Source organism: Lolium perenne, chromosome 4 (genome assembly GCF_019359855.2).
Source record: "Lolium perenne isolate Kyuss_39 chromosome 4, Kyuss_2.0, whole genome shotgun sequence".
NCBI lineage: Eukaryota > Viridiplantae > Streptophyta > Magnoliopsida > Poales > Poaceae > Lolium > Lolium perenne.
In genome coordinates, this window is record NC_067247.2 from 73,886,759 (window position 1) to 73,901,296 (window position 14,538).

At 48.8% G+C, this 14,538-nt stretch overlaps 2 protein-coding genes and 1 non-coding gene across 3 annotated transcripts; 1 reads left to right on the forward strand and 2 right to left on the reverse strand.

The window, feature by feature from the left end:
• Nucleotides 1–3,482: 3,482 nt before the first annotated feature.
• On the forward strand, nucleotides 3,483–4,914 carry LOC127293640 (GLABRA2 expression modulator). The gene is made up of 4 exons (XM_051323282.2): nucleotides 3,483–3,900; nucleotides 3,991–4,080; nucleotides 4,173–4,450; nucleotides 4,578–4,914. Exons 1-4 carry the CDS (start codon nucleotides 3,699–3,701, stop codon nucleotides 4,752–4,754), a joined length of 747 nt encoding a protein of 248 aa, XP_051179242.1. The 5' UTR covers nucleotides 3,483–3,698; the 3' UTR covers nucleotides 4,755–4,914.
• Nucleotides 4,915–5,188: 274 nt separating this feature from the next.
• LOC127293641 (uncharacterized) lies at nucleotides 5,189–6,279 on the reverse strand. The gene has a single exon (XM_051323283.2). It carries the CDS (start codon nucleotides 6,121–6,123, stop codon nucleotides 5,470–5,472), a length of 654 nt encoding a protein of 217 aa, XP_051179243.1. The 5' UTR covers nucleotides 6,124–6,279; the 3' UTR covers nucleotides 5,189–5,469.
• A 4,930-nt stretch (nucleotides 6,280–11,209) lies between these two features.
• On the reverse strand, nucleotides 11,210–11,369 carry LOC127297794 (U1 spliceosomal RNA). The gene has a single exon (XR_007849482.1). It is a non-coding gene; the product is annotated as a U1 spliceosomal RNA (small nuclear RNA).
• Between the last annotated feature and the right edge of the window lie 3,169 nt (nucleotides 11,370–14,538).

The window sequence follows — 14,538 nt, forward strand, 5'->3', positions numbered from 1 at the left end:
CGTGAGCAACGAGCTCTGAAACGAGGAAGACATGCCCAGCCGTGTTTGATCTTCGTGGGGCCCGTTCGTAATAAATGGCAGAACTCTTTTTATTTTCTCAAATGGCTGCACTACTTGTCGTTCGGGGACACACGAGCTCTCCAAGTCTCCAACTGTCCAACGGTCGGACCAGTCCAGTGCCGTTGTACGCTACAATGCTGCAAATCTCAATGTAAATTAATTTGTATTCTCGATTGTATAAAATTGACAAAATCTGATAAATTTATAGTTTTAGAATGTGCACTATTCACTATAAAAGTATTGAAAAAATTGTTATTTTATATAGCCTAGAATATGAAGTACTAGTTTGTATAGCGGAAATTCAATTCGGCTCCCGGGTGCATATGCTCCCTCTACCAACAAAACATATTTCGAAGTGTGGAAAAATTTTGACAAAAAAATCTACATGTACATCTCCATAATATATGTGTATGCGTCAAGTTTCACGAAATAATAATATTTTTTGTGGCCTATGTAAAAAAGAGAAAATTTATCCTGTGAAAAGCATTATTTTCAGCACTAAATTTTGTCTTTTTTACACACGTCACATGATAAGTTCATTTTTTATGAAACAACTTTGTGAGCGCGTAGCACATGAAGATGTACGTGCGAATTTTTGTTTCAATTTTTTTAAAATTTAAAATATGTGTAAGATGCATTTCAAAATATAGAGAGCATATGCTCCCATGTTCCAAAACATCACTCCCGTTTATAGAGATTTTACACACATCATTAGCTATCTATAGAATTTTGATTTGGATTTTATGAAACTTTGAAACATGAATTCTGAGTGTTTGAAAATACCGCTACATGTAGCTCGGTCTCTGTTTAAAGTTTAGCCTTTAAACTTTTCCTCACTTTTACTCAAGCTCTTATCTAAAACTCTCACAAGAAGGTTAGACGGACATTGTCGCCAGCATTGACCATTATGCTGACGTGTGGGTCTACGTAGGGCCGCGGCGCGTGGATTTGCGTAGGGGCTGCGGCGTGTGGGTTTGTCGTGCCACGGACACAACCACGACGTCCTCTCCTCTCTGCTATTATTACTAAACTATGAGCTAATTTTGCCTCCATATGTATTGACCGTGAGCCGTGTGTGGTACTGGTAGCACTCGATAATCCAATATCCTATTTGGTGTTGGATTGGGGCTAAACGACTTATGGCTTTCTATGTCTTATATACATTGATGCATCGATTTGGATTTGCTTGTTCATCTCTTGCATGTGTGGCTTGCTATAATGCTATCTCTAATGAAATTAAATTTTGATAGCTTGGTTAACTAAAGAAATTCTTGGATAAATAGTGCGAGTATATATATCCAATGTTTGATTTGAGCTTGCAATAGTAATTTGTGGTTTTTTTACTCCCAATTGAGTTAAACCACAAGATAAAAATGTGGTTGCTTGATAATTTACTTGATGGCTTAATTCCTTGTGAGCTTATAAGCATGATTAAAATGATTTTACTTCTAGATTAAATGATCAAGTGATTATCTGTCGATGAATATGCATGAGTCTGGACCAAGGTTTTTTTCTCAGTAGGGAAAAAATCTCGGTGGGTACCGGTATTCCGGTATTTCGGAAATTTCGGAAATACCGGCCAAATACCGGCCGAGATTTGTCAAACCAACTCACTATTTTGTTCAAAATTTATATAAATTTTTTAAATTTGACTAAATTATTTAAATACCGGAATATTTCGTTCGGTATTTCTTTTTCTCGGTGGTAACCGGTAAAAATGGTTTTCGCCGAAATCTCGGAAATTCCGGCCGAGAAAAAAATCCCTGGTCTGGACAAACTAAGCTTTGGTGTATGCAAAGTGGTGCTTTGTCAGCTTCTTGGGTTTGATCTAATTGCCAGTTAGCAACTAAGGGATGATTTGTTGGTGTATTTGGATGCTATTTGTAACTAGAGTGACAGTAGACGATCTTAACTGATTGCCACCGCAATTCTTTGTTGACACGATATATGGTCCATGTATAGAAATTTTAAATTGCCAGAACCGTAGACTGATGGATTGGCTTACAAATCTGCAAGGCAGCTTTTAGTTACTGTGCTTGCTCATGTGCTAGAGTAGAATAAAATAATTACTGATGTGATGTTTTGGTGATTCAATCCACAGCAATGATTGCTTTTATCCAGTTTTAAGTGCTAGATCAGGCATGGTTCTATTAGTTGCCAGAGATTTAAATGGTTTTTCCAAATGATGTTAAGAATTTAAAGCAACTACTGCTTGATAAGATCTTGGGTTTTTATGATTCATTGTTGGTATACTTTTCTGGTAATAAATTGTGTATGCTCTTATCCTGTGATAGGACGTATACCTCATTCTAGCTCTTGGGTAGAGTATTTGTGGATATTGAGTAGATCTTGTTCTTGTTGGTTTTCACCTCCTCGAGTTGAGCATGCTCCTCCTGGCTCCTGCTATGTCGCCACAATCGTGTTTCTAGTTCTGGTTTGGGTTTGTGATGAGCTACTACTTTTCTGATTTGTTTCCTAATGGATATATGAGGTTTTGGATGAAGAACTGTTGATGTTCTTGGGTGCTCTGGTTCTGGTCGGGGCTTCTTCTTCCTCCTCATCCTTTGCCGTCGCAAAATGATGTTTCCGGTTTTTGTTTGCATTCCAGTTTTTTTGAGAGAAATCGGCACTTTATTGATCAAACATAATCATTATAAAGTATCTCCTGGATACAAACAGGAGCGGCTAAACGAAAAGAAGCAAAACCAAAATGTTCTGAACGACGAGCTAAGACATGTGCCGACTCATTGAGAATAGGAGGAACATGAAGAAAACAGCAAGATGTAAAGAGATTCGCCATTTTCTTGATGTCCTGGATGACCACCCCTAGGAAAGAGCGATCCATGGTGGTACTCCTGATACGATGTATCACCGACAGGTAGTCAGATGCCAATCTGATTTTGACAAAACCCTCCTCGCTAGCGAAAACCATAGCACGCCTAACAGCAATTGCTTATGGTAGTTCTAGCGATGTAACCGCATGAAGTAGCTCACTGCAAGCAGCTAAGCATTCTCCTTTGTGATCCTTTGTAGCTCAATCATATTGACATATACCTTGATTTGCTCGGCCAGTTGATGAGTTAATTTCATTGGATCATCATGTCGCATCCCATTTCTTGCACTCCAAAGGTGCCAGAACGTCACTAACGTAGTCTCATACGGAGAGGATCTGTTGAGGCCAATCATATTCCATAAACTTGAACTGCAGTTAGGGGGCGTTTTTCACGATCTGTAAACGTGTTTTTACAGGCCGCGGTTTACGGGATTCGCAACATATGCTCTTTACTTTGCTGCGAAGGCACCGTTGTTCGGGCACGGCGCACCGACCGGTGGATTTGACTATTTCAGCGTGTGCCTACAGCGGCCAACGTACGCAGAATCCCGGACGCGGAGCCCCACATATTCCACTTGTCTATCTCGGTCAGCTGCACTGCACTGCAAACCTTCCTTGCCCCTTTTCCCCAATAAAAAGTAAACGCGCCCGAGAACCTTCGCCTAGTCGCCACTGCCCCGATTCTTCCCCGCGCCGCCATCATTCCAAGCCCAACCATACTCTCCGAATCTCCGATCGATTGGCAATCGGCGGAAGCCAGCACTCGAGCTCGCTCCAGGACCAGATCGACTTGCGCGTCGGATCCATGGCATCGTCGTTTGCCCCTGCCCCGGCGCCGGCGGGATACCCGCCGCACGGCGACCAGGCGCCGCCGGGGTATCCGCCGCACGGCAACCAAGCGCCGCTTCCGCAGCACACGGCCGTCGCCGTCACGGCGGCGAGCAACGGCGCGGGAAACCCCTACGTGCTCGTCACCCCGGCCAGCGCGGCCCCGTCCACCTGCCAGTGTGAGTGACTAAAGTCCCATCTTGATCTCTCGACTGATAATTTGTATCCTCTCTGGGCGGCTCCCTCATGCCGCTCTCGCGTTCTCGCAGCCATCCGGAAGGCGCTGGGACGGTACGGCAAGCTGCTGGAGGACGGCACCCGCCGGGCCGCCGACACCACCGGCAACATCTGGCACCACCGTACGTATTCTGCACACGCTCTCTCTCTCTCTCTGCTTCGATCCGCTGTGCACGCTCACTGCACTGACACCCGCGCTGTTTGTGGAGAGCAGTCCGGACGGCCCCGAACATGGCGGACGCGGCGGTGGCGCGGCTGGCGCAGGGGACCAAGGTGTACGCGGAGGGCGGCCACGACAGGGTGTTCCACCAGGTGTTCGGCGCCGTGCCCGGGGAGCAGCTCCGCAAGGCCTACGCCTGCTACCTCTCCACCTCGTCCGGCCCCGTCATCGGCACGCTTTACCTCTCCACCGCGCGCCTCGCCTTCTGCAGCGACTCGCCGCTCCCCTACCACGGGCCCGCCGCCCAGCCGCCGGAGCCCATGTACTACAAGGCAAGCACAACCTACACTAAGATGCAGTTCACTCAACTGCAACTAGTTCAGCTTCAGCTTACTGCACTGCAAGTTCAGCCATGTCTAACCTAGGAATTAATCATCAATCGATCGAATTGAATCGCAGGTGGTGCTTCCGCTGAGTCAGGTGAGGACCGTGAGCCCGTCGGCCAGCATGTCGAAGCCGGCGGAGAGGTACATCCAGATCGCCACCATGGACAACCACGAGTTCTGGTTCATGGGCTTCGTCTCCTACGACAAGGCGCTCAGGAACCTCTCCGAGGCCCTGCACCACCGTGCGTGATCGACGCCCGTGCGCAGTGCACCACCGCAGCTAAGCTCCAGTTCCGCCGCATTGTCTGATAACTGCTTGTCATTCAGTGTCAGTCAGACAGTGTTTGCACTTCTTACATGTATACTGCAACAGTTGTTGCTCTGGAATAATCAAGACACCAATTAAACTATGTTGCTGTCAGTATCAGATCGTCCAGTAGGAATGATTTAGCTTCTACTGTTTCTTGTACTTCAACCTATCTAATACAAAACGAGAAAAAATGAACTGTGATGCAGTAGCATCAACAATCGCTCTGCATCCAGAGAGTGTTAGTAATCAGTGTAGAACGCTGAATCCACAAGCACCAGCTCTTTCATAAACTATTCCTGGATACACTAGTGGTGTGTTTTGTCCAATTTAGCTAGGTTTCTCGCGTCAGGCATTTCACTCGCGTTACAGAGCTGTAACACTGAACCTCGCATACAATTACAATCTGCAAGTTTTACAGTACCATATCATTACAGTACAGTTTGATAGAAACATGAAAGGTGTAGCAGCAGCTATTGGTCTCACAATTTACAACAACGATTACATAGCAAAACTGTTGTCGTCGGCGGGGGCGGCCTTGCGTTGATCGGTCTTCAGTATAGAGTTCTTCGACCCATGGTGGATACCGCGGAGCTGTTCGCTTCCTGTATGTGAACTCGGAGCTCGAAAGTGGGTATAATGGATGGAGATGGCTGGATCAGTATAGCGGCGTGTGCGGCCGCGGCGGGTGGAGCCGGTCGTCGTGGTGGCGGTCGAAGGAGTCGACGCGGTTCTTGAGCGCGGCGAGGCGCGCCCTGACGCTGAGGTCGATGGCGTGGGAGTCGTCGAGGCCGTAGGAGATGACGAAGCCCGCGATGAGGGAGGGGTCCACCACGTTCTCGACGAGGAGGTGGACGAAGCCGGTGATGCGGCGCATCTTGCGCGCGATGAGCTCCGTCTGGCGCGCGTCGAGCGCGACGGCGGAGGACACGACCACGCGCAGCGCGCACAGCGGCGGGGGCGGGGCCGCCTCGGCGCCGGCGCCCTTGCCGCCGCCCTCGTCGGCCGCGATGGCGGTCATGCTGCCCTTGTCGAGCAGCGAGCGCAGGAAGTTGAGCGTGACCGGCTGGAACGGCGCCGCCAGGGCCGCCTGCGGCTGGTTGGCGGACGGCGCCGCGCTCTCGTCGGCGCCGGGGGAGCCGACGTAGCTGCTGGAGCGGCGCAGGGTTTGCGCCTGCCACCGTGGGGTGCGGTGGGTGTGGGTGGTGCTTGGGCCGTCGAAGCGGAGGGAGGCCGGCATGAGCTGGAAGGCGCCGGTGTCCTTGGCGGCCGGGAACGCCGGGTGGGCGCCTGGCTGGTTCAAGATGTTCATTGTGGCTGGAGCTCGACCTCGGCAGTCGGCAGTGGTGGTACTGGGGTGGGGTATGGTGGAAGGACGAGGGAAAGGAACAAGAATGGAGGTTTTGAAGCAGGGGAGAGACGCGAGGTTGATGCCGATGGTAGCTAGCTGGTAGCCACAGGTGAGGGGCCAGCGGGGTGGAGATAAGATAGGGGGAGAAGACTCAGAGCAGCGAGGCTCGATCGAGGAGAGAATTTGGCGCGCACACGATGCGGGCGCGGCAGCCGCACACGCCCCATCCGGAAGAATCTGCGCCCAATCCCGTGTGCTCTGGCAGCCTGGCCCCTCGCGCCCCGCGACGAGCCGTCACGTTTTTTTCTCCCTTCGTACGGTGAGCCAGCCAGCTCCGATTTTTCGCGGACATGAGCGGCACGACGCGGTGCTTTTTCGTGGCCACCACATGCCGTGCTGCTGGCGACGGCTCACCGCCAGCGATCCACCAAGAGCCGTGGCTGCCGTGCGGTGCGGACTAATTTTTACCGTGGCTAGTGAAGCACGAGACGCTCTACTTCACCGGTATTGGCAGTAGCCAGCGATTTCGTGCCTGTCCTACGAAGCAAAAGACAATTCGGGTGTGTTGTTTACGACAATCTCGCGGCACACATGGATTGTAGCTTGGAGTATACTGCGTTTGAGCTGTGATGAACTGACACAAGAGAACGAATCGATAGTTGGTGAGCGAGTGTCGGGATGAACCAACGGACGACGCGGACGCAACGCAAAGGCTCGACCTCGTGCCTTGCCTGGCCTTTTCGGGCGATGCACGCCTGCTGCATGCGCCGCCACAGATCCAAGCGGGCGACCCCGTGGTCGTCCGAGTGCCTAGATACATGTCTCCACAAAAGCACAACTGGAGCCAGTTCCGGAATGTTCGTCGGAGAAGGTAAGAACAGAACAATACTACCGGCTCCCTCCACTAAAAAATATGTTTCTAATTATTAAAAGATTCTAACAAAAAAAATCCACGTATATCTTAAATTCTCGACAACCTACGTGCGTTTGTATAGTTTCCGCGAAAAACCAATATTGTTTGGAGGCGTGTTGGCTAGTGTGGTTTCTATGGTTGTCGTCACTAGTGATGGTTGTTGCTCTAGTGCACTGATCTTTTAGAGCCTTAGCACGAAGATTTTCCGATAATCTGCTACGAACAAATTTTGCCTGACTACGGTGATGGAGGCGCGAGAACAGCGGCGCTCCTTCGGCTCACAGTAGTGTATGAAGTCGTTGTTGGGTGATCCAATGACATATTTAAATAAATTATTATTTTTAGGCTTCCTTGTTGTTGACGATTACTAATAGATCAGAGAAATTTTCACAAAAAAGTCTTATTTTTAGCACCAAGTTTTGTCTTTTTACATAGCCCAAACGACAATTCTATTTTTTTTTCATGGAAAGCCTTTGTACGCATGTAGAAGATGTACGCATGAATTTTTCGTTTAATATTTTCACATTTTAAAATATATTAAAGATGTATTTCAAAATAAAGGAAGCATCTGCATCCAACAGCCAAAACATAACTCATTGCTATTACTGGTTTTTACCTCAGCAACGGAATGGAAAGTTCGAATAAAAAACAAACTTCGCAAAGGAAATGCACGCTGGCTCATAAGTGTAGATCACTGCCTAAATTTTGTATTTCAAAATGTCTAAAAAATCAACTCACACATATAGGAAATGTCATGCGTACTAAAACCTGAATTAATTTTCACGATTCCTAGTCAGAGCGATCTGCCATTATACGTTTCCAAGCAAAGCCGAAATGTCATGCATACTAAAACCTGAATTAATTCCCACGATTCCTAGTCAGAGCGATCTGCCATTATACGTTTTCAAGCAAAACCCCTATCCGGGCCAGGGCCATGACAGTACCGATTTTTACCACACTGGCGGAATGGAAAGTTTGAATGGAAAACTGCTTGCGTTCATGAAACATTACTCGACATTGGTGTAGTAAGATTTTCTTACGAGGAGAGAAAAGAACAATATCATCTTCTTGGATTGTACTAGCTTGGAGGATACTGCGCTTGAGCTGTGATGAACTGACACTAGAAAACGAAACAGTTGCTGCTGAGGTGGCCACGGCACGCAGGAAGCGAGTGACGGCACACAAGAAAGGCTCGACCTCGTGCGCTGTCTGGCCTTATTGGGCGATGCACGCCTGCTGCGCTGCCACTGATCCAAGCGGGCGGGCGGCCCCATGGTCGTCCGAGTGCCTAGATACTGGTCTCCACAAAAGCAGAACCTAGAGACCACAGCCGGTTCCAGAATGCTCATCGTCGGAAGGGTAGGAGAAGAGATGGCACATTAGGGCCATCTCCAGCGGCGCGATGCATTTCGGACGTCGAAACGGACGCCGTCGTGTTCGTTTGCGTCTGTCCAAATGGTCAAAATCGTTCGGGCGTCCGTTTGCGTCGGGGATGGCTCCAGCGGCGCGACGCATAATTTTTTTTTCATTCATGCAACCATAATTTACATTAATAAAAAATATAAAAAAGCCATAAAGGCGTGCTAAAAGTAGCTGCTGCCTACTGGTCGTCGTCGCTGACGAAGTCAATGAACTCCGGCGTCGGCCACGGAAGCTCGTACGCCGGCGGTGGAGGAGGTACCGCCACATGGGCAGGAGGCTGTGGCCAGGGATCCCACACCGGAGTAGCAGGCGGAGCGCGGTCGTTGGAACGCGTCGGCGTTGCCGGAGGAGTCGCCGGCCTCCCATGCGCGAGCGCTGACTCGCGCAGCTGGATTGCGAGCCTCTCCCACAAAGCGAGCTCGTTGAGCTCGTCCTGCGCGCTGTTGGCCAGTGTCATGGCAATGGCCTCATCCTCGGAAAGGTCCGGCGGCTGGGTCTCCGGATCCCACACCGGCCCGCCGTCGTCGTGGTCGTAGTCGACCATGTCGACGTCCTCGTCCGCGTCCTCGTCCTCTTCCTCGTCTGCGTCCTCCTGGTCGTTCTCTTCTTCTTCTGCGTCGATCTCTCGGTCGAAGAAGTCCACGTCGCCGAGGTAGCCAGTGCGGCGGCGCGCGTCGAACTCCCACGTCCCGAATGAAATCCAGTTGTAGGAGTTCAGCGCGTACGCCTCATCCTCCCGCAGATCTGGCAGCAAGATCGCTTGGCGGCGGCGCACCTCGTCCCGCCGCTCTCGGCCCTCGCGCGGCATGGGGGGACCGGCACGCGCCGCGAGTTCAGGTACCAGCCCCCTCCCGGCAAGTTCGCGTTCGGCCATGGCACCGGCCGGTTTTCCTCCCATAGCTGCCGCGCGCGGTCAACGCGGACGTACCGGCCGACCCGTGCCTCCTGGTCGTTCTTCGTCTTGCGGAACTGCCAACATTTCTTTCCCATGGCGTCGGTGGGGTGGATACTGTGGGATTTGGCGATGGTTTGGTCGTGGAAATGGCCGCCGGCAGCGTCCATTTAAAAGGCTCCGACACCATCTCGCCTTCAATGGCCTGCCAGTGCAACGTCTAGTAGTTGCGCACGCTCGCGGAAGCTGAGGCACGCCATTAACGCGGCCCTGCAAAGGCTGCAGCGCGCCTCCAAAAGTAATGCCGCGGAAGACGAAGCAGTTGTACCGCTGCCAGGCGGGCCCGTGCGAGGACCGAGCGGACACTTTGCGCGTTTGCGCAGCGTCCGCAGAGACGCAAACCTGGCGCATATTTGGGCCAGGTTTGCGTCTCTGCGGCCGGCCCGGTCACTTTGCCGTCGCGCCGCTGAAGGTGGTGCACGACGCATTTTCGGTCACGGCGGACACAAACGGTCGCTCAGCGTCCGTTTGCGTTGCGCCGCGGGAGATGCCCTTACTGGTTTCCACCACACCGGCTGAATGGTAAGTCTGAATGAAAAACAACTTGCCTTTTTTACCATATATTGCCAACCTTTTTTGCATCTCATGATAGAGAGAGAATTTTGAATTTACAAACCTTTTTTTAGGCAATACATGGAAATGCCATGACTACTGAAATCCGCACTGATTTGCACAATTCCTATCCATGAAAATCTGCCATTTATAAATTTTGAAGCAAAACCCCTCGTCGCTCTCCACCCCCGTCACTCTGAGTTCTCCACATCCGGGCCAGGACGGTACTGATTTTTACCACGCCGATGGAGTGGAAAGTTTGAATGAAAAACTAATTTCCTTTATGAAACATTGCTCGACTATGGTGTAGTACGGAGTAATATGTTCTTAAGAGGATAGAAAAGAACTATATTATCTTCTATGCTACCAACATTTTTTAAGATGGAAGATTATGCGCACTAAATTTTGAATTTATTTGTACAAATTCTAGTAAGGATGATCTGCCGTCATACATTTTGAACCAAAACGATAAAAGCACAAGATGGACAGACTGCGGTAATAAACACACGGTACACAACTGACACTGAAAACTGTAAAAAAGGAATACTTCAACAAAATTAAGTCAAGATCAACTTAAAGGGACAAATGTTACATCGACAACAATCGGTAGATCAACTTCAGTAAACCAGTTCGCCTCTTAACTATACCAGGCTATACCATTGTCTTCTGCTTAACATAATCCTGCCAAATGAAGATATACTAGGTACCTGCGTCAGTATTCTGATAGAGAAGTTCAGATTCATGTTGGTTAATATCTGCTTTTACTTGTTATTAGTACCACCCAAAACAGAATAGAAAACACATTATATTTATCCAAAATGTTATTCATATTAAGCAGATATGCTATTTTAGTTCACTTAGCTGGTGCTGAAGTTTTATACTTGCAAACCTGCACGCCCTAGAAAAGAAACAGCAGAACAAAATTAATAGGGGAAATAGGTTAGGTGTCCAAATTCAGATTCCGTTGGACTTCAATGTCCAGTTAAAGTTCGCCTAATATTTTTCAAACAAAGGCTCGGACAGAACAGAATGAAGGACTAAGATTTATTTTAAATTTCAGAATCCTGCAAGGCCTGGAACAGAATCAAGGTAGGGACGGAAAGAGAATTTCCTAGGGAGCTGAATGTCAGTTTACAGTCTCCAAACTGAGTTCCGACAGATTAGAACAACACAAACACAGGGACCAAAATTTATTTTCAGAGAATTGGCAGGGGCCGCGCGAACGCGTACCCCCTCTACCGCAAATTACGACGTTCACTCTCCCACTTGGGGAGATGATAAACCAACGCGTCCACCAAGTGCAATGTGGACCATTGACCTAGGCCACGAGCCTTCCTGATCGCTCGTAGACCCCGTCCAGGTAAGTATGTTGCAAGGTGGGCAGGGGGCTGGTTATATAGGCTCGTACCCTTGCGAATCTGCTCCAGGGAGCGAGGTGGGACTAAAACATCAGGAACGCTGCGTGCCCGGAATCGCTCGTGCGGCAGGAGCGCGACTCAGCTGTTTGCTGGGCCGATTGTTTTCTGGAGGCCCATAGAGGTTCAACCCTGCCCGCTTTCCGAATCAACGATGGCCCCGTTCTTACTTTTGTTTTTTGCAATGATCTTGCACGGGCTCCCCACTTACAAATTTTTCTGAGTACAGAAGTGAACTATCCTAACAGCTGGATAAATCCTCCTACCGTACCATATGCGATAGTGTAGTCAGTGCTACTGGCCACAGATTGATGAAGCGAACAGTCCAGATGACCAGATGGCAAGAGCAACCCTGCTTCGTGCCCAAAAATTAAAAATGCATAAAAAAATAGAAATTGATTTGGATGAATTTATGTCAAACAGTTCGGATACAATCACACCTATAGACATATTTTCTTCTTCATGTATTTGGTTTTACAACCCCGTTTCAATAAGTATGACGCATAAATTTAGTCAAACATATCAAACCTTCCTTGGCTTGACTGAATTTATAGAAGCAAAAAATATCATTATCTACAATATTAAATAAATATATTATGAAAAAATATTTTATGATGAATCTTTTGATGTTGGTTTGGTAACGCAATGTGCATATCTGTAAGGGTATTTCACCCTTATCCATTATTTTGGTAACGATGACACCGTGCTAAAGTATTTTGCCTAATGTGTTTATAAGGATAATCTCAGGTATTAGGCAATGAGGCGTAAATGGTGTATCAAAGGAACAAGAAGGCTAAAGGAGACCCCCCCATTTCAACAATCAAAAAGGGGTTACAGGAGAAATCCGGTCACCAGCCCGGTCCAACTGCCAAGAATCGCCACCCGGCATGGTGCTTGGCCAACCGGGCGGCAACCGGGTTCCAATGGAGGAGCCAGATCCGGTTTATGCGGCCAACCGGCGCTCGATCGGCGGGTCGCGCTCCGTCTGGCCGGCGGCCGGCAGAATCGGGCAGCAACTGCCACCAACCGGAGAAGCACCAGGACGACGCAAAGGAGCCCCGGTCCATCGATCCGGCTCGACCGACTCGACCGGCCGTCTGATTCGTGGCCCGGCCAACCGGGTTTGTCGAGGAAAATGCCGAGGTGGCAAGTGGCAACGGCCATATTTCGAAGAACACTATAAATAGCCCTTCTCCTACCTCTAGACGGTCGGGCACTACACTACAAGTCGTTCTTGAGCTCCTTCTCTCATACTCCATTGTTAGAAACACCAAAAGCCTCAGATCTCCCTCCTCCTCCACCCAAACTCAAATCCCTCCGGGGAAACGATAGAGGAGGACCCGATCTACCGTTCTACCAAGCCAAATCTTATTCCCCCTTGTATTCATCAAGAAGCTTGCTTCCTAGGGTTCCTTGAAAACCCTAGGTGGGCAAGAGGAGTCCGGAAGCATCCGGGCTGTGGATCTGCTCCGGGCAAGATTGTGAAGGTTTGGAGGCTACCTCAAAGTCTACCACAAGTGAGAGAGCTATTCCTTCGTGGGATAGGCTCCGGAGAATAGGGTGAGCCTTTGTGGCGCGGGGAATCCTTCGTGGGACCTCCACTCCTCCAAACGTGACGTACCTTGTTGCAAAGCAAGGGAACACGGGAATACATCCTCGTCTCCGCGTGCTATCGGTTATCTCTAACCGAACTCCTTACTTGTGATTTAACTGCCTGTGAGAGCCTTCGTGCTCGAGTTAGTTGTATCCTCATATAGGTTGCTTCACCTAGTTTGCATTAGGCTCACCTTTATATTCCGCAAAGCCTAATATTGCAAAGAAAGAATTAAAATCTGTAGAAACCTATTCACCCCCCCTCTAGGTTTACCATCTCTATACTTTCAATTGGTATCAGAGCCTGGACTCTTTTTAAGGGCTTCACTGCCTTAAGAGTGAGATGGAAAAACTATTTGAGGGTCTAGATGATGACTCTAACCTTTCGGTTAAAGAAATGAAATCTAGATTCTTGGCATATGAGGCCGAGAAGAAGAAGAAGGAGGATGAACTACAAAGCCAAATGGCTGAAATGTCTGTCATGCTTAAGAACCTAACTACTGGAGGAGCTCCTAGTGGGGTTTCAGCCTCTAAGGAATCCTTCCATGAAGTTAACCATGACTATCCTAGAAACACTTCACCCATGCCTCATATAAACCATAGTGGGACCGTTCCCCATTTTGATGGAACTCACTTTCCACATTGGAAATCTTCTATGGAATCTCATATTCGCAGCTGCAGTGTGGAGCTATGGGAGATCATTCTTCATGGATACCGGGAGCCACAAGATCCCGTTCGGTTGACCTCCACCGAGTTCTACAACCGTCAACTCAATGCCTCCGCACGTGACAAGATTAGAAGTGGAATCAATCGCAAGCTCCTTGATCAAGTCAATGACATCGGCTCCGCTAAAGAGTTGTGGGATCGAATCGTAGTACTCCAAGAGGGAACCGATTTGATCCAATCATCTCTTTATGAGACCGCAAAGCAAGAAGCTCACCGGTTCATGATTCGAGAAGGAGAATCCATAGCCGATGCCTATGCAAGGCTTGGTGCTCTTAGAGTAAGGATCAAGGGACTTGGTGCTGAGAAGTATGATGACGGCTTTGAGATGAATGAAGGATTCATAAAGTCCAAGGTCATTGCAATGATTGCTGTCAAGCAAGAAGATACCAACCTTGCACTCAACTTGCAAATCATGACCAAGAGTGCCGATCTGAACTCTGATGATCTAGTCTCCTATGTGGCCGCCAATGAAAACATGGCCAAGGCAGGAAAGATGCTCATGGCAATGAACCGTGTTGATGAAGCCTCACACAACCATGAAGCGTCACACAACCTTGCTCTCAAGGCTAGAGCTGACCATGGAGGAGAAGAAGAATATGAGATTGAGGAAGATGAGGAGATGACCTCAACTAGTGACATCGCTACCGACTTTGCCTTCTTTGCCAGGAAGTACAAGGGAAAGTTGCCAATGCTCCTCAATGACAAGAAGAAGAAGAGAACTTGCTACAATTGTGATGAAGAGAGCCACTTTGCAAATGAGTGCCCTTATGAGAGAAGGGTAGACAAGCCAAAGTTCATCAAAG

Coding starts and splice junctions, on each gene's coding strand:
- LOC127293641 (XM_051323283.2), bottom strand. CDS start 6,123: ATGAACATCTTGAACCAGCCAGGCGCCCACCCGGCGTTCCCGGCCGCC.
- LOC127293640 (XM_051323282.2), top strand. CDS start 3,699: ATGGCATCGTCGTTTGCCCCTGCCCCGGCGCCGGCGGGATACCCGCCG. Junction 4,081..4,172: donor CGGCAACATCTGGCACCACC/GTACGTATTCTG, acceptor TGTGGAGAGCAG/TCCGGACGGCCCCGAACATG. Junction 4,451..4,577: donor CGGAGCCCATGTACTACAAG/GCAAGCACAACC, acceptor ATTGAATCGCAG/GTGGTGCTTCCGCTGAGTCA.